Below are 27,947 nucleotides of genomic sequence, written 5' to 3'. Positions count from 1 at the left end.
GTGGAGTTCTTGATCAATTTTAAAAGAGGTTATTGAAATGGAAGGAATGTTTTATCATTACGATAATCCAATCAAAAGTAGATATCTTCAATTATTAGCAAAAAAAAATTCAAATCTCTATTCATTTTGCTTTAATGAATACAATTATCCCCCATTCTTTTTCAATGGACAGGGTTATGGCACAAAAATTAGGACGTTGAACTCAATACAGAAACCGTTTACAGGCCGAGTAACTAACTAATAAACACTTGAGAAAGGAGTCAAAAATTACATCCCTTAAAAGGGATTTTGTTCCAATTTATTGGAAACTTATTATCACACGTTTTACAACATGAAAAGCGTGCAACAGCAACCGGCTCTGGAATTTTCCATTAACAATGACTTCACTGCTTGATGAGATTCCTTATCACGTATGGAAGAATGCCTCCATTGTCGAAGTAAGCTAGTTCCACCTGAAAATAAGACAAATGAAATGCACTAAGCAAGGGAAGAAGGTACTGAAGCAAGTATGAAGCATATTAGTGGCTCATCCTCACCAAGCCCTTTCAAATTATCTCTAATATTTTCGCCTATGACATCCCCAACTATCCCCAACTATGACATCCCCGACACGTCTTTACTATTTATCTTTAGCATAGGCACTATCACAATTTTCTCTCAAGCATTTTTTCCTCCTAATCTTATCTTTATCTAACATGCCCACTCTTTCATAGTAACATCCTGAACGTTTGCAATATTTAGCTTTATTTTTTTCCTTTTTAAACTATCCAGGCGCTATCTGAGAACATATACTCTCATACATCTTCCATCTTATAGCTTATAAAGTAAAATTTGCAACTACTAAAAATATCCATAAATCAAAGAAAGGCATCAATTACCTCAGTGTCAAAGCGTACTGTGCAGGTGAATGATTTTCCATTATCGGTTGTAACAGTGACATCTTGGCCAGGCCTAATCTCGCTAATTTTACTTGGAAGGTCAATTGTATACCGTTCATGACCAGTCAATCCCAAAGTTTCCGCATCCTGACCTGATTTGAAGCAAAGAGGAATAATACCCATCCCTACCAAATTGCTGCGATGAATTCTCTCAAAACTTTTAGCTATCACAGCTTTGACACCCTATCAAAATGCAAGTGTCATCAGGAAATACTGAATTCTAAAATGTTAAGAATCCATGTACAAAATACAGTTCAGTAAGAAGCCAGAAGATGTAAACTTATACAAGGAGCTCACCAATAGCATTGGACCCTTGGCTGCCCAATCCCTAGAACTTCCACTACCATATTCAGCTCCAGCCAGCACAATGGTGTCTTGCCCGGCATTTCTGTATCTCTGACATAAAAGAATAAATCCAGAGATTAGAAACCTAACAGGCCTAATCAATATTTGCTTATTTATTGCTGAAAGACACAAATCATACTGGAATAGAACATAACTCACCATTGCCGCATCAAACACATATAGCTTTTCCCCGGTAGGAATGTGAACTGTCTTGGGGCCAACTTCCCCATTCAAGAGCTTGTTAACAAGACGAATGTTGGCAAAAGTTCCCCTTGCCATTATCTCATCATTCCCTCGGCGACTTCCATAAGAGTTGAAGTCCTTGCGGTCCACCCCACGCTCCATAAGGTATTTAGCAGCAGGACTTTCCTTGTGAATGCTTCCAGCTGGAGAAATGTGATCAGTGGTTATACTGTCCCCAAAATTCAGCAAGCAATAGGCATCTTTGACACCATGAGCTCCTGGAGATTCCATGGTCATGTTCTTGAAGTATGGAGGTTCATGAATATATGTTGAGCTGGGGTCCCATGAGTAAAGTTTGTCGGTAGAAACTTGTAGTTGATTCCACATAGGATTGCCCTTGGTAATGGATTCATATGTACTTCGGAACATGTCAGGCAACACACTAGATTGCACGGCCTAGGAATAAAGTCCTCCAAAGTTAATTTTGCCACGCACAAGGACTATGGTTCAGACAACATGCAAATTAGACATAATTTACCTGAGCAATTTCTTCAGTAGATGGCCAGATATCCCTCAAGTACACATCCTTGCCGTCCTTGCCTTTTCCAATTGGCTCTTTCTCAAAGTCAATATCTACCTGGAAATTTGATTGAAAGGTATTTGATTAAGGTCTAGAAACATGCCAGATCATCATGATGTTTAAAATTAAACCTCAATGATCGTTTACCAAAAACAAATAAAATGAAAATCCTACCAATGAAGGAATAATCTAAATGAAACTTATATTAAATAGGAAGTAGCATCCACAATAGTTTAGTTTGTTACATGGCATTCTCTACAGAACAATCAAAACTTGTCCCACTAAATTAGGTTAGCTACATAGATCAGGTGAGCCAATAGTATCTGCCTATGACATCTTATACAAAAGTAAGTTCCAAAGCCTGAAGCCAGCCCATAGTCAAATACTTTTTTAATTACACCAAAACACGGGAAAAAAGTGTATGTTTCATATGCACAATCACGTAGTTAATGTTGCATATACGGATCTATAACCACACTGTTGATTATAAGTATCCAGAACATTGGGATTAAAGCAATCTTCTGTAGGACAGAATCAAGAAGAAAAGAAACAAATTTCGCAATGCATTTGTACTCAAATTCAAATACATTAAACATAGTATAACACTGCTGAATTATATTTCATGCAACCATTTAGATTATGTACCTATAAGCAAATAGATATTGCTTGTGATTAGCCTCTGAGTTTTAACATTTGTAAGTTATATTTCCTTCGGAAGATTTAGTAGGTGCTAATGATATAAATATCAAGATACAACTCAAATATGAAAATGAAAAAACAATATAGAAGAAGAATGAACAAATGTTTATACATATTCAAAATATGATATTAACATACATACCGTGCCAGCAAGAGCATAAGCAACAACCAAAGGAGGGGAGGCAAGGTAGTTAGCCCTAGTCAGGGGATGCACACGGCCCTCAAAATTACGGTTCCCAGACAACACAGCTGCTGCTACAATGTCTACATCAGACAACAAAAAGTATGTAACATAAATATAAAGCAGAATATGGATAGAGATGATATCTAAATTATAAACAAGGAAAAGCAATGCAAGAAAAGTGAGAATTGCATAAAAATAAGCTTTGGCAAAGAAATAATATTTGATTAAGAAATATTAACCATTTTCTGAGATGGCAGATGCAACAGATTCATCCAGGTCCCCTGAATTGCCAATACATGTAGTACAGCCAAATCCAACTATATGAAAACCTTGTTCATTTAGAGGTTTCTGCAGTCCACTGCCAGAGAAGTAGAAACAAATACAAATTCAAAATGCATATTTGTAAAGTGTGCAGAGTAGAAGTTATTACATTATAATATGCATCACTTAGTGTTCTAAATAGAAGCAAAAAATACCTCTGGAGAAGGTATTTTGTAACAACTCCTGAGCCTGGAGCAAGACTAGTTTTAACCCAAGGCTTGACCTGGCAAATGGAGAAAAAACAGTTAGTAGTTAGTAACTATGAGGCAAAGAAGAGAATGAAGAAAAGGATGCAAATGCTTCATGCTATGAAGAAAAGAAGTAGCATTTTTAACAGTTTTTAATATTCATATATTAGTGCTAACTAACCTTCAAACCAAGCTCATGGGCCTTTTTCGCAACAAGACCAGCTCCTAGCATAACACTTGGGTTTGATGTATTAGTACAGCTTGTGATTGCAGCAATCACAACACTGCCATGCCTGAGCTCTGCTGGCTGCCCATGGAAATTAAACTTTGCAACTTTTCCTTGTGCTTCTTTCGGTATAGCAAATCCCTGTATTTAAATATAAAATTCAGAAAATGCAGCCAATTATATCAATATATTCTCGTCTGAGTTTCTCATAAAGCAGCATTCCGAAAATGCAGCAACTTATATTTTCTTCTGGGGTTCTCATAAAGCAACAGTCAATGAAACACAGATGACTTAGCTTCAACGAAACATGGATAACAAGCCAAGTGAGATCTCCTCCAGTTCACTTGCAAGTTGCAAGCACTCTGATGAATTAACTCTTAAGAAATCACACATATAAAACCAAAAAGATGTTTTCACATTGTTTCCACCATTGAGATCCAAAGGACAGTCTTTTACATAAATGGGAAAATGAGTGATAAAGTAAGAATGGCGAAGTAATCTTGCTTTTCTTAATGGCCAAAGAATGTAGTCGCCACTGATAGCTTAGTGATCATGCTGGTTAGAGTGGCGACCAACTGTTTGATAATTTTGATGAATAGGTGAAGGGAACAGAACACGGAAATTAGTCGATGAAGACTAATTATACCGCTATTGGAACATAGTAATTTTGGCTATGGAGAAAGCCGATGAAACAGGCAAAATACAGTAACTCAACTATAGGAATTGACCTTGAATACTCCAATGAGTTCTGTAAATTGAACTGAATCAGCAAATTGAAGTCTAAAATTTCAGACAACCAGAATTAAATATATTGTTAGGTTACCTCCAAACAATGATGAGGGCCAAGCCTATTGCCAATACAAAATGATTTGATTTGATAAACATTACAAATGGGAAGGGGGTGGGTGGGAGGAAATGGTTCAGGTTAAACCAATTTACTCAAAGTATACTTTTGTTAGTTTAGTATAGCAAACAACCAGTAAAACGGATGCTATACTGAACAAAAAAAGCATTTTATCACAAAAAACATGTGTATGGAAAATAGAAGGTTTGCATAAAATTAACAAGCAAGAGATATTAACTTAACTATGAAACAATTTCGGCATACAAGACCAATAAATGAGCAAATGTTTTAGAACACTGCAGTATTACCAACCTTAAACCCAACTTTGTTATCAAGACAAGACTTCCAGTCAGCTTTCATGTCTTTCAAAGGCACCCGATCATGAGGTCTGGGAAAAGTTGATTTATTAAAAAAATTATAAGAGAGTTAACAGGCAACATGCAAAAGTGCAGACGATATTACCTCTTTGGTCCGGAGATACATGGTTCAACATCTGAAAGGTTTAATTCAAGATACGAGGAATAAACTCTGTCTTGTTGTGGCTGCATTTATGGAAAATACATTAGCATTTTGTACCTTAAAGATACACTTCATTCTGTTCAAAATGAGGATTGCATAGGACATTCTATGAACAGTACCTCATTATAGTCAACGAACATGTTGTTTGCCCTGAGATAAGACTCTATCATGGCCACCTATATTCAGATAAAATCCAGGTAAAATACTTCAGGGGGGAGGGGGGAGGGGGAGATAAAATTAAAGTTAATTAAACTACTCACAGTCTCATCACTTCGACCAGTTAACTTGAGATATTGTAGTGTAACATGATCCACAGGGAAGAAACCCATGGTAGCACCATATTCAGGAGACATATTAGCAATAGTGGCCCTATCTGCTAGTGATAATTCACCCATACCATCACCTAGAGAACAAAACCAGGAAAAATATTCATTAGAAGGGATAATTAAACATAAGTTCAACAAAAGCAGAAGAAATAACACTGTACAGAAGGCTGTAAGAAAACTTGATTACCATAAAATTCAACAAATTTTCCAACAACACCATGCTTTCTAAGCATTTGTGTCACAGTTAGAACCAAGTCAGTTGCTGTAACACCATTGCGCAGTTTTCCAGACAACTTGAAGCCAACAACACCAGGCAACACCATACTCATTGGCTGTTAGTATCACATATGATGCATTAGAATAATCACACTGTAGCTAAACTACACTCCCCCTTATTTCAAGATAAAGCATATAAAGAAGTAATTCTAAAGAGCTCAATATGCGATAACATGCACTACGTCATGATAAATTGATACTTCTGATGGAAACAGTCATTACTTTACAGGTTAATAAATGAAGATCAGAAAACAATGTACCTGGCCAAGCATTGCTGCTTCAGCTTCAATACCTCCAACACCCCATCCAGCAACACCAAGCCCATCTATCATAGTTGTATGTGAATCAGTCCCAACCACACTGTCAGGATAGAGTATGCCTTCATTGTTGAAAACAACCCGTCCAAGATATTCAAGATTGACCTGGATTATAGCCACACATCACTAAGTTGACCCAGCCCAGCATTAATAAGAAAAAGAAACATTTGATTTCTACAAAGTCATTTTACATGTTTGCTTCCAAACTTACCTGATGTACTATACCAGAACCAGGAGGAACAACGAGCATGTTACGGAATGCAGTTGACCCCCATTTTAGAAAAGCAAATCTCTCCTTGTTTCTCTGGAATTCAAGCTCCATATTGGCCTGCACTGCATTTTCTGACCTTGCAACATCAACTTGAACTGAATGATCAATGACTAGATCAACTGGAACCTGCCAACAATTATTCACAGATATCATTTTATAACAAACACAACATATAAGGAAATAAGTCAAAGATGATGTCATTCAAACTCTTAAAAACCAATAACCATGTATGATGGAGTTAGCTCTCAGATTTTGTAATCGGTCGTTACCAAAAACTTCGAACAACAAATTTTACTACAATGGTTTTAAGTCAAAACTAGTTTAAAGGTAATCCCACATGACAATCAGATTTTACTTGAATTAACTTTCTTTCTCAACTTTGTTAAATAAATAAATAATAACCAAACAATTCTTATCATTAAAGCAATCTATCAGATAACTTCAATAACAAAGCAGTCAAACTGAGCAGTTCTGACCTATTCATAACTCCTCAAATCCTAAAATAGTAAGCCAGGCCTATATATTGTCAAAAGACCCCTTATCTCAAAAGCTAAAACTGATAAAAAGAGGCATGTAAATAGTTATATATCTAACTCGCCCCCTCACACAAGAACTGCTTTTTTTTGTTGGGAAGGGGAATAACAAGGATCGAATTCTAGACCTTTTGGTCATATAAGCTCTAATACCGTGTCATAAAACCATTTATCCCAAAAATTTAAGCTGATAGGTGATATATATATATATATATATATAGAGAGAGAGAGAGAGAGAGAACAGCTTTCCAGGACTATATATTAATTGAATACCAATTGCAGAATTTTTTTAGCAAAGTACCTCATATATAAGCCAAAAATGGTCTCACCAAGATATAAGACAAAATTATAGTAGCAAAGCTTACGTTTTAGTATAGTAATACATGAGATTCAATTCTTTTATTTTTTATTTTTTTTGCTCTTTTGTTGTGCCGGAAAAAAAAGGATGATATATCAGAGAAGTAATCCTGAGCTACAAAAAGACTTAAAATTCCATATGTATAGTTAAAGTTACATAATCACTTTGGTGAATATAATGAATAACTTCATAGAAAGCCAAAGCACATGTACAAGACACCATACCAGAGGATTAATCTTATTAGAATCACTGCCAAGCTTGTTCATTGCATCACGCATGCAAGCTAGGTCAACAACAGCCGGGACTCCAGTAAAATCCTAGGCAAAAAGAATAAAACAAATCACTTATTAGTTACCATTTATATAACCCATCCCCTACTATAACCATTTCACATGATCCACATTCCAAAAGCTAACAAGGTACCTGCAAGAGGACCCGCGCAGGCTTGAAAGGAATTTCAACTTGCTTTGGAGAAGTGTTTTCCCAGTCAATAATCTTCTCAACATCCTCTTTCTTGACTTGGAAATTATCACAATTACGAATGGCAGATTCAAGGAGAATTCTGATAGAATACGGCAACTTGTCTGTGATCACAAATAATAGTGGACATCTTAGCAAGTGACTAAACCAGAAGACAAATGCACAATTCTGAAGAAGGGGTAACAGTAAGGAAATCACCGATCACCAATATCAAAACCATCTTTAAACCAAAATTCAGCTACAAACATGGCTTAAAACAAGAAAGAAATCAAAACAACCAAAATTTACCAACTCTTGGATCATTGAGAGAAGGAAGGCTATAGAATTTTCCAAACTCGCCACCTCCAGGCTTGGGGAGACTTGTCAGGTTTCCCTTGAATGGATTTTCACTGGCTGAAACGTCCAATTAGAACAGAAATAACTCAGCACCAGTTATCAGAAACTTTGAGACTACAGTTGTAATACACATTAATTATAAGGCAAAAATACCTCGATCCATTCAAGCACAAATGAAATATTCAAATCCTCACTAAATAAAATAAAAATAAAAAGAACGAGAAACAGAATATAAGAAATGGAAATGAAAATGCACAGTTTAGGACAAGTTTGGATTCTGAAATAGTTTTCAGTTTTCATAAAGATATCGCCTTATTCTTTATTTTACAAGTTTTCTAACTTATTGTTTTTAAAAAGTTGAAAAAAAATGGAAGGAAATGCGAGTGAGAGAGTCTAAAGCGGCCTAGTGATAGCTGAAATTAAATGAAAAACAAGAGCGAAAAAGCGAATCTGAGCACAAATTAAATGAAAGATAATAATACTTCAAATAAAAAAGGCAAGAATTCGAGAAAGCAAAGAAACACTCCGAGATTGTGGGAGTGAGTACCCATGGAAGCCAAGCTGCGTTGGAATCGTTGGAGAAGAGGAGCGAGGGCTCTGGCGTGAGCGCGGAGGCTGATCGGAGAACTGAAGTCGAGGCGGTGGCTCCAGCGGGTGAAAGCACGCGCGGCGGAGGAGGTGAAAGCGCGTGACGAAGACGCAGCGTTGGCGGTTACCGAAGGAGAGGTGCGAGAATGAGAATAAGCGAACGTTCTAGAAGAAGAAGAGAGTTTGGACCTTGTAGCCCTGAGAAGGGAAGAGGTGGATTTATACATGGTGACGGATCACGCATTCATAAGAAAAAAACAAAACGGGATGAGACGGACAGAGAATGGGTGTGTTTGATTGGTTGGGATAAGAGGCGATGGCGTCAGTGGCGTGTTATGCAATTGGAGAGAAATGGAGGAAAGAAGAGAACGAAATGGAGAGAAGAGAGAGTAATGAAATTATGAATGAGTGATGGGGCGTGTGGAGAGCAGAGGTAAGAAAGTAGTAACTGAAAACTAGGGCTGCGTGCCTTGTTTTTTGTTCACTTGCTGGCTAGCTAAATGGGATGCCCTATTATTGATGCTGACCATTGCCATTATTGTTTCCTTTTTTCAGATGTGAGATGTCACACTCTTTTTTTTTATTGAAAATGTTTAGGTGATTGGAATTAAAAATTAATATTTAATTTAAAAATATAAAAATTAAATAAATTATTATTATTATTAAGAACATCTAATAGCTTCATTGATGTAATAATAAGTTATTAAAATATCATATAAATAAACATGATATGAAAGTAAAGATAGTATATAAATTATGAATTAAAACACTTAAAGAAGAGTGAACAAACTGACATCTTAATATATATCTTGATATGATAAAGAAGACAAATTCCAGAAATGGTCCATGGTGTCACAACATTGATGCGGTGGAAGATCAGCAATCTCCAAAGCATAAAATAGAAAGATGACAAATGTGTCCATAATGCAATGCAAGGTATCGGAGGATACTAGATGATGATATTTTTATTTTCTAAGTCAGCAAAAACGGACATGGCTATCATATTATATCATATTTATAGATTTCGATTTAAAAAAAAACATAGAAACTAAAATTATTTAATTTTATATGTTTTAATTATTATTTACTTTATTTTGTATGTTTTAATTATTATTATTAGAGTAACTTAACAATACTAAATATAGTAAATATATAATTATATATATTATATTCATAACATTTTAAATATTAAATTAAATAAAGTAGCTTTAAGTTATTATCTTCTTAGTATTATCGTTAGATTATTATCATGAAAATTTTTTTAGTGAAATATAAAATTGAATAAAAGGTAAAATTATTTACAAAATTTATAGAAAATATATATTATGAAGAATAGAATTTGTGAAAAATGGATATTTTTATTAAATTTATATAGAAAATAATTTTTTTTTCTTTATAAATGGAGCAATCTTTATTCTTTTGAAGAAGACTACGGTGGATAACCTTGTTTTGGATTAGCGTCTCCCTAATGATGAAGTAAAAGATAAGAATTAGAAGTAAAAGATATACCTTAAGTATGTGTTAAATTTTTCATTTATGGTGTTTGGACAGGAAGTCTTGAGAGAATTCTATCTCATAGATTTCATCAAGATTTAGGTGTGATATAATTTGAACATGATTCATATTTTATCTCAGGGGCCAACATGCATAAGCGAGAAAATATGAGTAGAAGATATAAAGAGAATAAATTGAATATGTTAGAAAATTATTTTAATTTTTTAATTAGGTTGCGTGTAATATATATATTAATTATAATAAAAAATTATGTTATTTTAAATTTTAAATTAAATGACTTATATAATGGTGATCTCATTTATTGTTAATTAAATGAGAATAAAATCAGATATTATCTTTTGAACTTTAAATAATTATCTTTTGGATTTTAGATATATTATCTTTTGGGTTTTAGAGTTTAATGGATGACATGCTCAAATATAAATAATCAGTCCACAGCATACAAAACCGTCTTTGTCGTTCTCTCTATCAGAAGAGTCACAATTCTTCCATTAATTTTTTATTTCTAATTTTTTATTTTTACGAATAAAGGTATATTTTTACATTATGATATATTTTTGGTGATTCAATATAAATGATCTAAATTAATAAAATAATTTATTTCAACAAAATCATCCTTAAATTTTTTTCTAAAGTTAAACATACAAGAATTACGAGAGAAAGATAAATTGTTATATATTAGAAGTAAAGATTCATAATGTATACTAATAATTGTGTCATTAATAAAATAATAGAACTTTACGTTACAGTGAATGGTATATTAAATACAAAGTTTTTAGACACACTATTAAATACAATTTCATGTGTATTTTACATATTTTCTTTATGAGTATTTGAATTTTTAATTCAAAGGTATAAAATATGAACGTAATAAATTCAGTATTATTGTCTCTTTTTCCATTATTAGTTTGGTATAAAGAAACTATAGTGTCTCTTTTTTTAAAATAGAGCTACTAACGATTAAGTATTATTGTGTCTTTTGTTATTAGTTTTGTAGAAAGAAACTATATTGTCTCTATTTCTTTTAAATAGCTATTAACTATCAAGTCTTACTTGTTTTGGACATGAACTATTAGGGGTGCAGCACAGAGTCACAGATTAAATACACAAGACGAGATTCGAATACCGACACTTATTAGAGTGGGCCGTATAAACCCCTAACTTTACATATCTTGTATGTGGGAGAGCATAAATAAGACCCAGCCCAAGTCCAATTACACAAAAAGAAAATTATCACAAAAAAACATGTATCTCTTCTGTGTCACTCCTTAATCAGAAACCACTGTCAGACGGTTTAACAGAGTGAGACACTCTCACACTGAACAACTCTCTGTTCAGCGTTTTTAATAAGCAAAGCAAATACGAAATACCGAACCAACTTACGAACGCAACAAAATCTATCCCTCCTTCTCTCTCTATAACAATGGCAGAACCCAAAGTTAAGTATGATCGCCAACTCAGGTAACCCTTTCCTCCACTTTTACCCTTTCATTACCAATATTTCCTTACTCTAATCACTAATTGCTAATTATACGTGTGTGTTTAGTGTTCCGATGGATTATAGAGACTGTTGTATATTTTCGATTCAAGTATCGTGTGCTTTATTGGATGAAAATCTACGAATAATACTGCTTCACTTTTGTTATGGTTTGCTGTGAATTCTTGCTGAGTTCTGTTTATGATGCCGTGGAAATAAATTTATGGTGTTAGGATTTTTTTTATTTTAGTTTTTCATTCTTTTTATTTACTTTTTTTTTTAAAAAAAAGCTAGAAAACAACGGTTAGAGAGGTAGTTTTACATGACCTACAATACTAAGGAAACTCAGGAATTGGATACTATGGATTTGATAAACCTTGATTTAGGTTGTGATTAAATCCAAAATGAAACTGGAGTTTGCTGCTAACTGGAATGGGTTGGAGCTGCTCTTTTTGTTTTTCGCTTTTTTTATTGCTGGGTATCTAGTTGTTCTGGTCATTGCTTGATGAGTGGAAAATGTAGTCAGAAGATATTCACTTCAAGCATGGTCAGTTACTGAAGAAAGTTGATTGATGACTGGTTCGAGGTGTTTGGAGCTTTTGTATTGATTCTTATTCTTCTGCTTTCTCTGCTTCTATTTTGAATGTGTGTTGTAGTGCGCGAGTTGAGTTTAAATGCTTAAGATATTTCATGCTTATTGCAATTTTAATTTGAAAATGCAGGATATGGGGTGAACAAGGACAGGCAGCACTTGAGAAATCTAGTATTTGCTTACTTAACTGTGGCCCTACTGGCTCTGAAACACTTAAGAATCTTGTTCTTGGTGGGATAGGAAGCATCACTGTAGTTGATGGATCTAAAGTTGAAGTGGGTGATCTTGGAAACAATTTTCTGGGTAAGGTCTCTTTGTGGCATTCTGTTTTCATTTTCTTCTTGTTTCGTGCCTCTTTTGATAATCATTTTATCTCTTATCTTTAGTGGATGAGTCAAGTGTCGGGCAGTCAAAGGCAAAATGTGTTAGCTCATTTCTTCAAGAGCTAAACGATTCTGTTAAAGCAAAATTTGTAGAGGAGTATCCAGAGGCATTGATTGAGACAAACCCATCATTCTTTTCTCAGTTTACTTTGGTCATTGCCACACAGGTGTGCTCCTGTAATGCTACCAATGTCTTTATTGGAGAGTTATGCTTAATTCATGATTATCTATCTTTCTGCATGAAACAAAGCTATGAATTGATGATATAGTTTAAAGTAGATTCAGTTTAAATATTATGTTTATTCTTGTGACATGCAATCTCATTGATGGTAATCCTTATAAACTTTTCAGCTTGTCGAAAGTTCAATGATAAAGCTTGATCGAATCTGCCGGGAGGCAAACGTTATTTTGATCTTTGCTCGTTCCTATGGCCTTACAGGGTTTGTTCGAATTAGTTTGAAGGTAATTTGGTAAAGGGTAACTTTGTTTTTGCTGTGTGTTTGGAGCTACCAGTTAAAGGAATGCTTTCATGACTGAAGAAACATAACTCGTCTAAAGATAAAGTTAAACCTTATTATCTGAAATAAGGAAAACAAAGTCTTCAGAATTATAATTTAGATTGAATACTAGATTGGGTAATTTTCTTTTGTGGCATATATATAACTAGTAAGCTGAAAATACCTGTTTCCAGAAGTAATCAAAATGTTATTGAGGACCAGCATGATTTGTATGCTTTGGTTGATTGGTTCTTTTTTGTTGATTTTAACAGGAGCATACTGTCATCGAGTCAAAGCCTGAGCATTTTCTGGATGACCTCCGGTTAAATAATCCTTGGCTTGAACTAAAGAGGTATAGATGTTTATTTTTTTTTTTTGGGCAGGTTTCCTTTACATAAGATTTAGTTTCCTTTTCAACAGCTCCTTCTATCAATTATGTATTTGTTGTAAAGCTTAGACTATAGACATGGTCCTTCAAGTCTTCTAGACATTCTAAAATTGCACTTGTAACTGTAGTTTTGCAGACAGCATTGACTTGACTGTGCAAGATCCTGTTGCTCATAAGCACATACCATATGTTGTCATTCTTGTCAAGATGGCTGATGAGTGGGCCAAAAGCCATGGTGGTAAGCTCCCATCAACAAGAGAACAAAAAAAGGAGTTCAAGGTTTGTTGTTAATCATTTGGCCGAGTCATTGAGCCCTTTGATCTAATGGCATTCAACTTTCATGATAAGCTTTGGTGTTTGAATGTGAACAATGTAGGATCTTTTGAAGGCCAGGATGGTTTCACAAGATGAAGATAATTATAAAGAAGCTATTGAAGCATCATTCAAAGTGTTTGCTCCCCGAGGAATTAGTAAGTAGATAATTTAAGATTCATTGGTATACTTTTACCTTTGGTCCTGCCCCAAAATTCATTTTGGGAGCAACACTATCCTTTGTTTTCCTGGATAAGGGACACAAGAATATACATTTTCTTCTGCAAGCTTATTTTGAATTTTATAAAAGCTTTAATTGGTGGTGGCTGATGAAAATTAAAGAAAGCTGTTCAATCTTATAAATGTCAAGTATATTGAGCTCAATGAAATTACTTTGAACTTCTTCATCAAGAAATTTGTTACTTTGGTTCTGAAAATTAACAAACCCATGCTTTGCTCACTATTGAAAAATGTATCGTCACTGGTTAGAGATGGGATCATTATTATTGTTTCTATAATATTAACTTATTTTTGGTTGTCATCAGGAGATTAACCTGACATTAAATTCTTTTACCTATTATTTGAATGTTACATCCCTTGTCCAATCTAAATTACTTTTTTCTGTCTTGTTATGCACTTCCCTAGGTTTGGATTTGCAGAGGATACTAAATGATAGTTCTTCTGAGGTGGACTCTAATTCATCAGATTTTTGGGTGTTGGTGGCTGCTCTGAAGGTTTGTCCTTCTGACATTGTGCCACTGATCTTTGCTTTGGATATATCTTGCTTCACTTTGATGTGGAGAAACCTTCCTATTTTAGTTGATGCTAGAATGTGATCTTATTGGGTTTAACTAGTTGGAGCATGTGAAACTTAGCAGCTAGAAATTTGATAGAAAGTTGTTAAGAGTTTGTCTTAATTTGCCACTTTGAACCTTCTACTTCTGTTAGATTAAGTTTCGAAACACTGCACTGTAGAACTATAATTCCAGTCAATCTCCTTGGTATTTATGTGGTACTATTCTGATCATGTTGCAGGAATTCATTGCAAATGAAGGTGGTGGGGAGGCACCACTTGAAGGATCTATACCGGATATGACATCTTCCACCGAGTTAGTAGCCAATTCTTCATATGTTTGAGATATTTTCTTTCCTCCATAGAAAAGAAAGACTATTAATTAATTTACATGACATGCAATCATTATGTATCTTCTGTCCTGCAGGCAATATATTAATTTGCAGAATATCTATCTAGCTAAGGCTGAGGCTGACTTTCTTGTAATGGAACAACTAGTGAGAAGTATCTTGAAGAAGATTGGTCGAGATTCAAATAGCATTCCAAAGGCAACAATTAGAAGTTTCTGTAAAAATGCAAGAAAACTCAGAGTAAGCTTCTGAAGTTACTGATAAAAAATCACTTTAGGTTGCAAGTAATGAATGCAGTCTCCTTTCCTGATTAATGATTTGCTTTAATTGTTTGCTTACTATATTGGGGTTTCTTAAGGCGCTTTATTCTGCAATATAATTTATAGCCTCTATCTCAGGAGGAAAATGTGGAACCATGGAAAAAGAATACCTTGATAGATTTAAAATGAACCTTCAAAAGGATTAATCTGCTTTTACATTCTGGACCAAAAGTATGGGTTGAAAATTCCCCTCGGCTACCTTTAATGGTGTATATTGTTATTAGTGTTGCTTCAGTGGTCCAAATAAAAGTGGAAATGCTTACTTTCCAGCTGACTTTTCTCCAGTTCTTTTCTATTATCAAGGCTCTGAGTTGTTCGCTTACATGTTCAGCATGGATACTAAATCCCTATTTTGTAGGTTTGCAGGTACCGGTCAATTGAAGATGAATTTAATTCTCCAAACCTACCTGAGTTGCAGAAGTACCTAACTGATGAGGATAGCAGGTTATATCCATTTTATAGTTGATGCTTCTGGAGAATATTCATTTTAAGAGTTTATATGTAGAGATCAAATACTCTTTCTAAAAATTTACTACTGTCTATATACATGACAGCAGTGGCGGAGCCACGTTTGTGGGAAGGGGGGCAATGGCCCCTCCCAAACCTCTAAATTTTCAGTTTAGTTCCCTTTTAATTTTCAATTTTTCTCTCTTCTTAACTTATATTTTTTATGTTCGCCCCTCCCAAAAAAATTCCTAACTCCGCCCCTGCATGACAGCATTGCTGTAGGAATTTATATTTTGCTTCGTGCTGTGGACCGGTTTGCTGCTAATTACAACAGTTTTCCTGGACAGTTTGACAGGTAATGCGTTGTAATGTTCCAAGGCCCAAATATATTTGTTTCTTTTATGTTGGACTTGATATGGAGGTTGGTTTTTTACTTGCAGAAATTTTATTTTATCATTTATTATGATTATTTGCAGTGCAACGGATGAGGATATACCAAGATTGAAGAGCGCAGCTATTAGCCTCCTAAGTGACCTGGGATGCAATGGAACCGCTTTGGCTGAGGACCTCATCAATGAGATGTGTCGATTTGGTGCAGCAGAGCTTCATGCTGTGGCTGCTTTGGTTGGTGGAATTGCATCCCAAGAAGTGATCAAGGTTTTTATTCATGCTCATCTTTTACAACTTCATTACATGCTTTAATTCTCTGGTTCTTAGCTTCCAAAGATATATCTTTTTGTATGAACTTAGTCTAGTTATCTCTTGAGTTTTAACAAGTTCAAGCTGTGAAAAGTTAACATAAAAGAAACGCCAAAATATGTGCGTAAAACAAAGTCAATGAAAGATGGCCGTTTGTTACACCCTTTTTTTCTTTTGCACTGGTCCTGCTTCTTGCCTCGTAAGGCTTTAGAGAGGATAAGCTCCTATTTTCCTTTGCTTCCCTTCCCTTATTTATGCTTCAGCTCGAAACCTTTTTACATCGATTCTCTTCGTAGCTCCTTCCAAAAACACCCTACTTTCTGTATATGGTTTTCAACAACAACTTCGTCTAATCCAGTTCACAATACCACAATTTCCATGGCAGGACTTCTTCCCACACATCAATCCATTATCAGTCCTGAATTTATTGGATAAATAATTCTTTAATCCCTCTTCTGTCTGTCTTTATTGGATATTCTTCTTTTATGGGTAAAAAATATAATCTCTAGAAGACAATCTTCGGTAAGAATTTACAGTAGATGATCAGATCTGCTAACAATTTTGGGTATATACAACTGTGTTATGTGTAGGGCAATTCAAAGCCAAATTCATATTCTGTTTTGGTATTGCCCGCCAAGCTGTATCTTTATGGAACAATTTCTTTAGCATCTTTGATGAATGCTTTGTGTGCCCTGCAACTCTAGATCAATTTCTATTGACTAGATTTGTTGTATTTGGTTGTAGAAAGAGGCAAATTTTTTTTGGGACTATTTGGTTGGATTGTTAACACACACACCTTTCCGACAAATGTATCTTATGGGATGCCATTAGACGCCTAGTATTTATTTGATATAAAGCTCATGATCTTTATAGGGGACTTTTTCTCTTAAACATGTTGAGAGATTGGAAAGCTATGCTCTATATATAAATCTTTTGTTTTGCTTTTATATAGGGGAACCTTTATTTCCAATTTGTATTATCCTCCTCCTCATCTTAATTCTTTATTTTTTAATCAAAAAACATAAATAAGGGAAGGTTATACACTAGTGATGTTCATTATTTGTTTCCATAGTTTTGATGCTCTCAACTCTTTTCGTATAAACATTGAACAATGGGTATGAATGCTAAATCATCACGAATGGATACACAAAGAAAGAAACAGCATTATGTTATTGTTATTTATATTTTTAATAATGTTTCATTGAGTTGGAAATCACATACTTTTGTTCCATGCAGCTCATAACAAGGCAGTTTGTACCGATGTCCGGAACCTACATCTTCAATGGCATTGACCACAAGTCACAGCTGTTGTCCCTGTAATTTGATTTCCCAATGATTAACTTGCTGGTATGGTATGGCTTCATGGCCTTCTGCGCAGTGGTGTTGAATGTAGATTCTCATTGCAAGATTCTTGCTTTGCTTTGCCCTTTATAGCACCCCATTTTTGAAGCATTTTTTACTCTACCTGCCACAAGTGGAGTCCTGTTATGTAACGGGATTTTTTGTAACTTAGTGCTGATATTTATGTCCAAGAAATGATAGATTGTAGATTGCATAGTGTGAGAGACATTTGATTACAAAAATGGTTTGCTAACCTTATAAAATGCATGCTATTTGATTACGTTGTAAATTAAAATCCCTTCAAGGCTGCATCGATCAATGTAATGTAATCTAGGGAATACGTTATCATGCCTATGGACACTATTACGCACACTATGGTTCGATTGGTGAAGGTGAAAAGAACGAAGGGAAAAGAATAAAAGAAAATGCTGCCGAGCATTAAAAAATAAATTGTTGCTTATACATCTTTTATAGTAGATAGTATATTTTAATAATTATGTGTTTTTTTATTTTATTAATAAAATAATAATTTGAATGTACAAGTAATTAATAATTATAATTGTGTTAAAAGAGTTTGGTATATGAATAGTAATATTATTTTTATTTTACTTTCAACCTCGTCCAAGAATATCAAATGGAAGTGTTGTTTTTTAGGTTGAAATTGTGGGTTTAGGTTAAAAAATTTGCCACTTATATCCAAAAAAGAAATTTTTAAAAATACAAAAAAATTTATACAAACATCGTTTCTCATTATCAATGTATGAATATGAAGTGTTAAATTGTGTTTAATTAAGGTAAGGAATGATCTCTTAGGCGGAATGGTGCTAAGAATTATAATGTCGTTTTAGTTACAGTCAATCTAAAAGCAATCCGAAACGTGATACTTGGAAAAAAAAAAAAAAAAATTCTCCAAAGATTACCAAGTTTGTACATTAAACAGAAATGCTTGCTTTTTCCCCAAGTTGAAATGATACCCACCATCAGACCAAAAGGGAAGAATATAAACGAGGCAACTATGTCTTTATAATGCACTTATGCTTGCTATAAAACAAAATATTCTCACCAAAACAACAAACTGACCAACTGAGATGAACATATCATCAAACCTATGTTCTCTGAACAGTACAGGATGTACTATACGAGGATGACCGTAAATTTGATAGAGCAGCAACGACGAAAGCATGGCAGAGCTCCGCAGAGTCATTACTAAGTAGTAGCGCCAACTCTTCTGCCAGGATTGTATACACTGAACTCACCGAAGTCCCTTCTTCCGCTGGCAAAAGTGTCCACAGTCAGAGCCTTAGAGAAAGAAATGGCTAATTCAGTTTCTACACAAAAACAATATCATAATACACTCCTTCTCTAACTTTTTGGTACATTCTTGAACCCAAAGTATCTGGATATGTATCCAGATCCATACCCAGATGCATGGATACAAATATTTAACAGAATGTGACAATAACAAATAAATGGAACAGGAGGTGAATACAAATCTGATGACAACTTTAAGCAAATATTAATTGCCTTAACAGCATCATATTATATTCCTGTAAGCTAACTTTAAGGATGACCATTTGTGTTTGCACAGTGAACAAGTCGAAAATTAAATAATCATACCTGTGTTTTACATCCCAACCAGCAGGAAGAAAACGTGGATTTACAGCTTCAACAAATACTTGTCTCCACCGTTGACAGAATTGTCCAATGCCTTCTTCCCCATATTCCTTCATTAAATGTTCTACAACTTGTTGTCCATGCGGTCCATGTCCTAAGAGTGATTGTTTTGAATTATGTTTAGTTTGAGTCGATTCTTCATCCTTGGGAGGATAAGATAAGTCATCACTTCCATTTGGTTGCTTTTTACTCAGACTAGTGCCATCAACATTTGTAGCAGAGTCACTAATTTCACTATAATCCACAATTTCAAATGAGCTTGTGTACCCATTTTTAGTAGCAGGAGAGACAGATGCATCCACTGCAAGATCAGAAGCTAAAGAAGGGTTTCCTGAATCATCGTTTACCATCAAATGTTCTCTATCTACATCATTACTTGTTTCTTCATTTGCACATGAACCATCATCAAGGGAACCAAACTTTGATGCATCCCCATTACTAATTCTGGTTGTGGAATCAGCAGGGTTTTCCTCTTCAGACACTGCTGTTATTTTACCCACATGTCTGAAAGAGAAACCCCTCTTCTTCTCAAACCGTCTTCTCTCATGAGGACTCATGCCAACTATCAGAGCTCTTTCTAGATCTTCCTCAGATATTTCCCTTCCTCCATAATATCTCTTCACAACCTGCAAAACAAACTAACAGAGAACCTCAAACAAAAGCTCCTACAATTGATGAAGATCTTAAATAACATTCATGAACAACGCCAAATTGAAAACCACTGATTAAGTACAATTTGGAAGCCATATTAAAAATGCATCAAATCTATACTCGCAGTCATTTATATAATCACATTTAAGTTGGGCTCAATCTATCAAATTAAATTGCAAAACATTCCGACATTCATCATCAAGAGGGGCTTCTCTACAGTAACCAAGGCTCAGATTAGAGAAATATGATCAAACCTCAGTCAGTTCTTCACGGCGATTTTGAGGCATTCTTGGTCCATGGCGTATAAGAGCCATAGCTGCTATACGTAACTGTAATGGAGATACACCCTCCTCAATCTGTACATTAGGCTCTTGTTCAGGATGAACGACCCTTTGAACGTACAGAGGAATTCCAAACTCGGAAGCTATTTTTCTCTTGTACTTCTCTGCAGCCGCATGGGCAATTTCGTGGCAATCCACGCAGAGTAGAACAATATCATGAGAACGATGGCTTTTTAAATGCTCAGGAAAATGCATTCTGTAACAGGATGGGATTATTCGGTACCGTAAGTAGTGACTTCCTTCACCACATCCAACACATATATTTCTCTTACTCTGAATGTAGAAATCATTGTCTTCATCCTCTGGGCGACCTTTGGGTTCAAATAGAAGCATTATAGCCGGTGGGTCCTTATCAACAAGTTTTGCGAGATCCCGACTTAGGTACCTGCAAAATTGATCATTATTCACAGAGAAACAGCACCTTTAAGAAAAGTGTAAAAATAAATTAAAAGGTGCACCAACCACTCAAGCTTCTTCTTATCACAGTAACAAAGCAGCCTCCCATCATTAGCAAATATCCGGCAGTTATGATAAACAGGAGCCTTACAGGAGAATTTTTGGACAAACAAATCTCGAGAAGCTTTCCGGGATATCTGTCTATGATTCTTTAGACCAGAGGGTTTATAAGCTAAACTAGGTTTTAAGTTGCTGTTAAACAGCAAAGCATAATTAAATATAGAAAGTGGACAAGTCCCATTTGGACCCAGGCACTTCTGAATAATCCATGAATAAATGTGATCATGGTTAATCAACTTGTCTGCAAGAATATGATGGATATCACTCAAGTGGCTGCAAACAACAGGAGATGGGGAATGGATGAAAAAATTGAGACCCATTTCCACATTGTTATCAGCCTGAGCTATGAGATTGTATATTTCGGATTCACTTGACAAAGGTTGACTTGCCAAAGCAACAATTGCCTGGTCAGACAGTACATATTTTAAGCTCTCATCATGAATACGAGCCTGAAATGCCACAGAATATTCTCATGTAACTAATGTTGTCATAAAAAAGAATATACATTCACCATCGTCAAAAGTTATACAGTAAGCAACTTAGTCACTATAACAATGGAGGATAGTGAATAAAAGTTTTAGTATTGTGTCCTGTGTCTAGATTAACATAGTTTTGCACATTTTTTACGATGATGCAGGAAGAATTTCGTCCTAATTGTTCTCATTACTATGAATAATAATCTTGACTTGAACATTTAGCAATAATTAATATCAGAAAAAATAATAACAATTTTCAAAAAATACAAACAAATACTAAAATATATCTCATCTTAGTTCTGTATTACTCCTAGGTTTTATCAATTTATGGCACGAAAAGATGGTGCCATAAGGTCAAGAATCATGTTGAGTTCTCTCTTGTATGTCTTTGATAATAGATAGGGCTAGATTGCTTTTCGATCTCACAGTTTGCAAACTACATGGTCGATCAGGGAAATTGGAAAAACACTGGTATCTACATTTTACAGTAATAAATCAATGTTAAATTATAGCTTAAGTGAAGGAGATTATAACTGACCATCAGGTCTCTCCATCCACACAGTTGCTTCACAATAGTCTGAAACTGAAAGCAGAGAAGAGCATCAGAATTTTATATCCAACGAGACATCTCACAAGATTAATCTGTGCAGGAAGCAACAAACCTGGGTTTCATTGGAAACTGAAGTGAAGCCTTGACCACTCACATGACGAGAAAATAATGATGATGCAGCAGAATCACCAGGAGAAGCTTCAACTTCTTTTGTATAAAGTTGCAAACACGTTATGTTTGAACGCCGACTAGCCTCGTGAACAAAATGGAATTTGTCATCGTCACAAGAGTTTTCTGACACAATAGTAAATTCAGAATTTTGACATAACATTATCAAAGGAAACCCCTAAAAAGTTACTGCGTTATGCTGTCTCAGTTAGCTCAACACAGGAAAAATGTCTTATGATGCTGTTTTATCAAAGCCATCAAGATGACAAAATACCATAATCATCCCAGGTATAAAATAACCTTCTTATTTCTCTGGCCACTTCTTTTGGGGAATGGGAAGAGATATAAGGGAAAGGGGCTCACTGATGCAAGTTTTTAAATAATAAATATCCAATCTACTTAAACTGATTATTTATGACAAGAAAAAAAAAATTGTGTTTCTAACTTTTACTTTAAAGTATCAGACAAGAAGACATACCATTGTCAAGTTGTTTGAGTTCAGCAATCAAACAGCTTGCAATATACAACAAATAGTGTGCATCTGTTCGTGCATAATGCACCATTTCTGCTGAGAGGGGGCGCTGTCTCCAGTCTTCACGCTACAATTAAGCATATAAAAGAAATGGTCTTTCTAGTCACTAACCATAAAACATCTGAGCCAAACTATGTGAAAGATAAAAGGTTTACATGTACTATTGCAACTATGGATGCCAAATAGTTAAACTTAAAACTATATTGATGATGATAAATGAACCCATTTAATTAACAAGCAGATCAATAAGGTCAAACCTGTAATAATTTATTTGTTGTCACACTGCAGTAAGTTTCAAGTAGATAAGCAAGTGATTTCTGTGGCTTCGACAGCACCTCGCATGCCTATAGTACATGAACACAAATTCATAAAACAAAAACTGCTAATCAATCCTAAAAGCCAAGAAGCATGATCTATCATGAATAGCTCACCTTTGAAGTATCAAATAGATTAACAACATATATATGGAAGTCCCTTTGTAGCCAGACAACATCATTGTCAGCTCCATGGAACACCTATTAAGGGGTCAGCTACATGGAATAATCAATGCCATTGTACTCTATTGTGGGTCAAACCAATGTTTAAAGCATTTATACTTAAAACCTCTTCAAATAATTTCCCATATACTTTATAAGGTCTCCATTTGTTTTAGTGATAGAACTTCTCTCCAACTACTCCATTCTTCTAACTATAGTCTCTAAGTACCTTCTTCAAACATGTCCATACCATCTGGAAAAAAAATTCTAACATCTTTACAATTGGCACTACCCCAACTCTCTCCCTAATACACTCATTTCTAATTCTATATAGTCTACTGTGCCCACTCATCCATCTTATTATTTTCATTTCTTTTTCCGAGCCAACATTCAATTCCATACAATATTGCAGGCCTATAGTTGTGCAGTAAAATTTACCCTTAAAAGTTATTTATTTAAATCATGGGTTCTGCCCTAAGCACTCTATTTCACTCAACTTGAACGTTATGGTTTATATTTTCACCTATCTCTTTATTACCTTGGATAATAGAACCAAGATGCTTAATTTAAATCTCATAATTTGTGATATGGTGTTGTCTCCAACTACAAATAACTTTTGGTATAAGAAAACTAATTTGTTGTGGTGTTAGGTGAATGCATAAACATCATTTTCTCCAATCACCTGCCCACTTTTTCCAAAAAAAATAAAATAAAAATAAAAAAATAAAAAGAGGAAGATAAAACATTTTCAACTTCTACTAAACCGTCTAGAAATATGATAGTAATAACTTACATACTTTACAAATAGAAGGATCCGCAAAAACTGGGCAAAGAATTGGCATTAGATCATGTAGCGCGATTGTGTCAACCAAATAATCTTTCTTCTGGGTAGAAATCTGCATGATAGCATAAAAACACACACTATCATAAAATTTATCAGGAAAAAAATGACTGCATAAAGCAATTAGAGATGACAACATACCTGAACCAATGCTGTAAAACCTAGAAAAGATCGTAAGCTATGTTGTTCTGTGTCCACAGCAAAGAACCTCTCTTTGCTTAACACATTGGCCAATTCCTTTACTTGCAGCTCTGTATTGACCCAAACATAAGAATCATTCATTTCCATGTCCACAATCTCAGTAGTAAGTTGAATTTCAGGCCAAGAATTTTTCAACAATGCTGTGATCGCTGCCTCAAATGGATGCAAATTTGAAGCTTTATCTGCAGGAAAACCACTCATTTAGCTTGACCTTAATAATCTTACATAGAGAACTCAATGATTAGATAACATGCATTAAAAAAAAAACTTAGACAGTGAAAATTATAGATTCGGTATATCTTCATGACTTTTTCTTTGGGTACTAAGAAATCCAGTAAATCAAAAACTTGTTGCTTCAAAGTTCAAAGTTCAAATATAACCTTCTATCATCCTCACTTGAATTTTGACATTCAAAATGTCCAAAAAGATGCATCAAACTCCACCATGTTTGTATCAACAGCTAGATGAAACTCATTAAGATACTCAAACGATCTATCTTGATTCAACAATCAGACAAATCTTCCAAGAATTAGACAAAAATAAAGACACAAAACAACTATTGTTAGTACGTATAGCTTGATGTAACTTGTAGTCCAAGTTAGGTGCTAAATTAAGAAAATTAGTTATGACCACCAGCTGAGTTAGTTAGTTGTTACTGCAAGTAGTTAGTTAGTTATGGTAGCTACTAGCTAACTTGTTCATAAGCTGAAACTAAACTAGATGTAATGTGAGGTTCACCACTATAGTTGATTGCTTCTTCTTTCTCTCTTCTTTCATCTCATTCTCTCTTCTTCTTCCAAACTAACTCTCTTCTCTCAATAATCTGAGTTGCTTCAACCACAAATCCTCGGTTTCAACAACTATTATGTCTCTCCCAAGGTTATTGCGGATGAGCCATTGTTAGGATTAAACACACCTTTCAATATGATTCATTTTCTTATGCTAAACTGAACTGACCTAAGCTACGTCAATTAGTCAAACAGCTCAAAAATCTTCACACGATTACTTCTTTTTTTCGCGTTCTTCGAAACCAAACACCGAAAACGATAGAAAAATATTTAAAATGTACCATTGTTAGAAGAGTCGTTGGGATTCTTCAAGTGCTTGAAAGGAGTGTAAGAATTATCCGCCAAGACGCGCTTAAAGGAACTCTGCGGCTTCGGTTCGGAATGTAAATAACACGAACTCGAAGGCGATTTCTTGTTACGGTTACGAATTCTTCTGCGGTTCATTGCGGTTAAGAAGATGGAGATTGCTGTTACAGTCGCAATTATGAATGCCGCTCGCATCTTGTTTCCGTTGATCATTTCGTTTCGTTGCTCTCTAAACTCTTCTTCCTCTTTCTCTTTCTTGTTTTGTTTCTCTTCTTCTTCCTAGCGGCTTTGAAGTTTGAAGAGTTTGGGCTTTGTTGCGGAGAGCACGGTGTATGACGGCGACTGGTCGCGACGGCGGTGTCTAGCAGCTTATGAAAATTGAAATGTGGGGTTGTGTGCTTACGTGGCATGTTCTGATCTTGACAACTGTTTAACATATTGGGCCTAATTGTGCTAAGCCCAATTAGTTAAAACTCAAATCTATGTAATCTTTTTTTTTTGTCATAATCTGCGTAATGTCAAGACCAAAAACACCCTTCATAATATGAATTTATCATTTCGGTGCTAGTCCAGAAACACAGCTATAGAAGTCAGATGAAACGTTTAGGGTTGAATGACCAAAAAACAAAGTTTAGGGTTTCTTACCCATTCAAATTAAAAAGATAGGATGATCAGATTTTCCTTTAAAAAAATAGTGCTACATATATGTCATTAATTTTTCATGTAATCATATTAAGGTATTGAATTATAATATCTTCAGAAATCGTTGCATTCTAATACGATTTAATGATTATGAACAAAACCTTCCAAACTATAACGATTTATGAAGAGATGCAAAGTTATGCACAAATCCTATCATAATACCTCAATTCATTTTGTTATTTTTCACCTTAGATTGGGTCATTTTCTCAAATCTCATCTCTTTTATCCAGAAACTTGTACAATTTCAACATATGAAGTTACAATCTACAAGAGTAGAGTTAAAACATTGTAGGGCTTTTTTATATAAATAAATAATAAAAATACATTATTTATAAAAATATATACGGATAGAAATCGTTCCAGAAATATGCAGGTCCAACTCAGAGAAGACGACCGCGAAGTGAAAATTCACTCCAAACTGTGTCTCACGGCTACGAAATGGGCCTGACACCTGCAACTCCCATATCATTTTCGGCGTCCACAAAATGGGGGGCACCTAGTTGTCGGTGCCTGCAAAATGGCCATAGCAGAGGAGGGGATGAATTTCATATTACCACAATTAATTCATTCGATAATTATCTAAATAATAATTTGAACATTGAAGTGTATGTTTTGCAATTAAATTAGAGTGGTGTCATGTGCTTCTATGTTGTTTACATGTGTAATATTTATTTTGAAGGTTTATTTGCATTAGTTGTAAAACTTCGGTTAGTCGAAAATTTTATGTAGTGTGTTTTGGTAGTGGAAAGATATGGTTTTAAGTTGGTCTTTACGGGCAACAAGCATTGCCTTCAGCACCAAACAGGATCCATCGTGGAGAAAAAAATCATTGGTAGCTTGACCATTTTAACCTTATTGATTCCTGCTATAGCCATTTCGCAGGCACCAGCAATTAGGTACCCTCTATTTCGTAGACGTCGAAAATGATATGGAAACTGCAGGTGTCAGGCCTATTTTGTAATTGCCGAACACGATTTAGAGTGGATCTCCACTTTGCGGTCGTCCTCTCTGAGTTGAGCCTGCGTATTTTTAAAATGATTTCTAGCCGTGCGTATTTTGGTAAATAATGTATTTTTATTATTTATTTATATAAAAAACCCATATTGTAGCCCTTAGGTTGATGTTATCTGATGCTAGCAAAGTTAACCAATTCGATGTTAGTTCTAGGAGAACGTCTATATTTTGAAAACCTGTACTGTAGTATCTAATGAAGTGATTATTATTATTATTATTATTATTATTATTATTATTATTATTATTATTATTATTATTATTATTATTCAGTAATGAGCATGGGAATGGAATAAATAGAACACGTGTGTTAAGTAAGAAAATGAAAGCAAGGGAAGTTTTCATTTTCAGACATATATTTCATGTTGTTGAGGGAAGATGTTACTCCTTTTTCAGGGACATCTGCTTTCAATTGTTGTGCCGTAAACAAATTTTGTTGTTAAGTAAGAAGTTTCTACATTTCTGAGAACTAATTATAATTATTTTGAGTTTTCATACAAATTGACCACTTACCCGAAATTTTCTGAAGTTACCTTGAAGCATTGATTGTCTTATTGTCATTAATTAACAATTGCCTTTACCATGGTTAAAATTCTAGTTAGTTTCTCAATTCAAGTATACAACCCTGCTGAAGGATCTAGATAGTGGCGGTGGCACCTTTTTTAACTTAATGTGACTTTTTATTCGTAGCAAAAATTAGGATATATACATAAATATGAAAAGTGCTACTTCTCCTTAAAATTTTTTATTTTTAGTCGATATTTTAATTTAAATAATATTATTTAATTAATTTAAATATCTACTTTTATAAAAAATTACTTATTTTTTAGTTTCTCTCTCATCTAAAAATTGAATAATGAACAATTTTTAAAAAATATCTAATTATACAAAATAAATATATATCTTATGAGAATAAAATTTTTATATAAAAATGTATTCATAATTATTAGATTAATTTAAATAATTAAAATTAAATATATTTAATAAATAACATACAAATAATATATTTGTGATAGACATTAACTTCATGTGTGAATATAATTATAGTCATTATTTTAAATTTTTATTAAAATATATCTAATAAATTA

General features: G+C 34.4%; 3 protein-coding genes across 6 annotated transcripts; 1 reads left to right on the top strand and 2 right to left on the bottom strand.

The window, feature by feature from the left end:
- Positions 1-57: 57 nt before the first annotated feature.
- Positions 58-8,985, bottom strand: LOC107477734 (aconitate hydratase, cytoplasmic). Its single transcript, XM_016097792.3, has 20 exons — positions 8,472-8,985; positions 7,877-7,981; positions 7,532-7,692; positions 7,333-7,425; positions 6,158-6,343; positions 5,890-6,051; positions 5,541-5,685; positions 5,288-5,430; positions 5,147-5,203; positions 4,971-5,050; positions 4,821-4,896; positions 3,620-3,805; positions 3,406-3,473; positions 3,169-3,287; positions 2,888-3,009; positions 2,005-2,103; positions 1,443-1,922; positions 1,236-1,334; positions 879-1,121; positions 58-452 (listed from the first exon to the last, which is right to left on the bottom strand). Exons 1-20 carry the CDS (start codon positions 8,737-8,739, stop codon positions 384-386), a joined length of 2,961 nt encoding a protein of 986 aa, XP_015953278.1. The 5' UTR covers positions 8,740-8,985; the 3' UTR covers positions 58-383.
- A 2,282-nt stretch (positions 8,986-11,267) lies between these two features.
- Positions 11,268-17,921, top strand: LOC107477736 (NEDD8-activating enzyme E1 regulatory subunit AXR1). Of its 2 annotated transcripts, XM_016097797.3 has the most exons (15): positions 11,268-11,488; positions 12,227-12,399; positions 12,483-12,646; positions 12,831-12,941; positions 13,249-13,328; positions 13,493-13,643; positions 13,741-13,834; positions 14,322-14,410; positions 14,712-14,785; positions 14,897-15,059; positions 15,498-15,583; positions 15,694-15,756; positions 15,858-15,941; positions 16,063-16,243; positions 17,522-17,921. In XM_016097797.3, exons 1-15 carry the CDS (start codon positions 11,451-11,453, stop codon positions 17,603-17,605), a joined length of 1,635 nt encoding a protein of 544 aa, XP_015953283.1. In that variant the 5' UTR covers positions 11,268-11,450; the 3' UTR covers positions 17,606-17,921. The 2 variants fall into 2 exon arrangements, with proteins under 2 accessions (XP_015953283.1, XP_015953285.1); XM_016097799.3 differs by lacking the exon at positions 15,694-15,756.
- A 565-nt stretch (positions 17,922-18,486) lies between these two features.
- On the bottom strand, positions 18,487-25,526 carry LOC107477735 (protein RRP6-like 3). 3 transcript variants are annotated; one of them, XM_016097795.3, is made up of 12 exons: positions 25,122-25,526; positions 23,993-24,234; positions 23,808-23,906; positions 22,966-23,049; positions 22,792-22,878; positions 22,481-22,601; positions 21,947-22,128; positions 21,823-21,867; positions 20,755-21,257; positions 20,206-20,677; positions 19,244-19,938; positions 18,487-18,925 (listed from the first exon to the last, which is right to left on the bottom strand). In XM_016097795.3, the coding sequence occupies exons 1-12, from the start codon at positions 25,357-25,359 to the stop codon at positions 18,919-18,921; spliced, it is 2,775 nt and encodes a 924-aa protein (XP_015953281.1). In that variant the 5' UTR covers positions 25,360-25,526; the 3' UTR covers positions 18,487-18,918. The 3 variants fall into 3 exon arrangements, with proteins under 3 accessions (XP_015953281.1, XP_015953279.1, XP_015953280.1); XM_016097793.3 differs by having other exon boundaries at positions 18,487-18,899; positions 25,122-25,525; XM_016097794.3 differs by having other exon boundaries at positions 18,487-18,899; positions 19,244-19,926; positions 25,122-25,523.
- Between the last annotated feature and the right edge of the window lie 2,421 nt (positions 25,527-27,947).

This window comes from Arachis duranensis, chromosome 3 (genome assembly GCF_000817695.3).
Source record: "Arachis duranensis cultivar V14167 chromosome 3, aradu.V14167.gnm2.J7QH, whole genome shotgun sequence".
Taxonomy (NCBI): Eukaryota; Viridiplantae; Streptophyta; class Magnoliopsida; order Fabales; family Fabaceae; genus Arachis; species Arachis duranensis.
This window is presented reverse-complemented; position numbering and strand designations above follow the sequence as displayed.

Excerpts from the sequence above, each read along its gene's own strand:
- LOC107477734 (XM_016097792.3), bottom strand. The coding sequence starts at position 8,739 with ATGTATAAATCCACCTCTTCCCTTCTCAGGGCTACAAGGTCCAAACTC. Across the intron at positions 1,335-1,442 it reads ATGTGTTTGATGCGGCAATG|AGATACAGAAATGCCGGGCA; the intron begins GTGAGTTATGTT and ends CTTTTATGTCAG. Across the intron at positions 453-878 it reads CAGTACGCTTTGACACTGAG|GTGGAACTAGCTTACTTCGA; the intron begins GTAATTGATGCC and ends TCTTATTTTCAG.
- LOC107477736 (XM_016097797.3), top strand. The coding sequence starts at position 11,451 with ATGGCAGAACCCAAAGTTAAGTATGATCGCCAACTCAG. Across the intron at positions 14,411-14,711 it reads TGTTGGTGGCTGCTCTGAAG|GAATTCATTGCAAATGAAGG; the intron begins GTTTGTCCTTCT and ends ATCATGTTGCAG. Across the intron at positions 16,244-17,521 it reads CATCCCAAGAAGTGATCAAG|CTCATAACAAGGCAGTTTGT; the intron begins GTTTTTATTCAT and ends TGTTCCATGCAG.
- LOC107477735 (XM_016097793.3), bottom strand. The coding sequence starts at position 25,359 with ATGATCAACGGAAACAAGATGCGAGCGGCATTCATAATTGCGACTGTA. Across the intron at positions 22,129-22,480 it reads ACTCAAACAACTTGACAATG|AAAACTCTTGTGACGATGAC; the intron begins GTATGTCTTCTT and ends CTATTGTGTCAG. Across the intron at positions 21,868-21,946 it reads CAGTTTCCAATGAAACCCAG|TTTCAGACTATTGTGAAGCA; the intron begins GTTTGTTGCTTC and ends CTCTGCTTTCAG.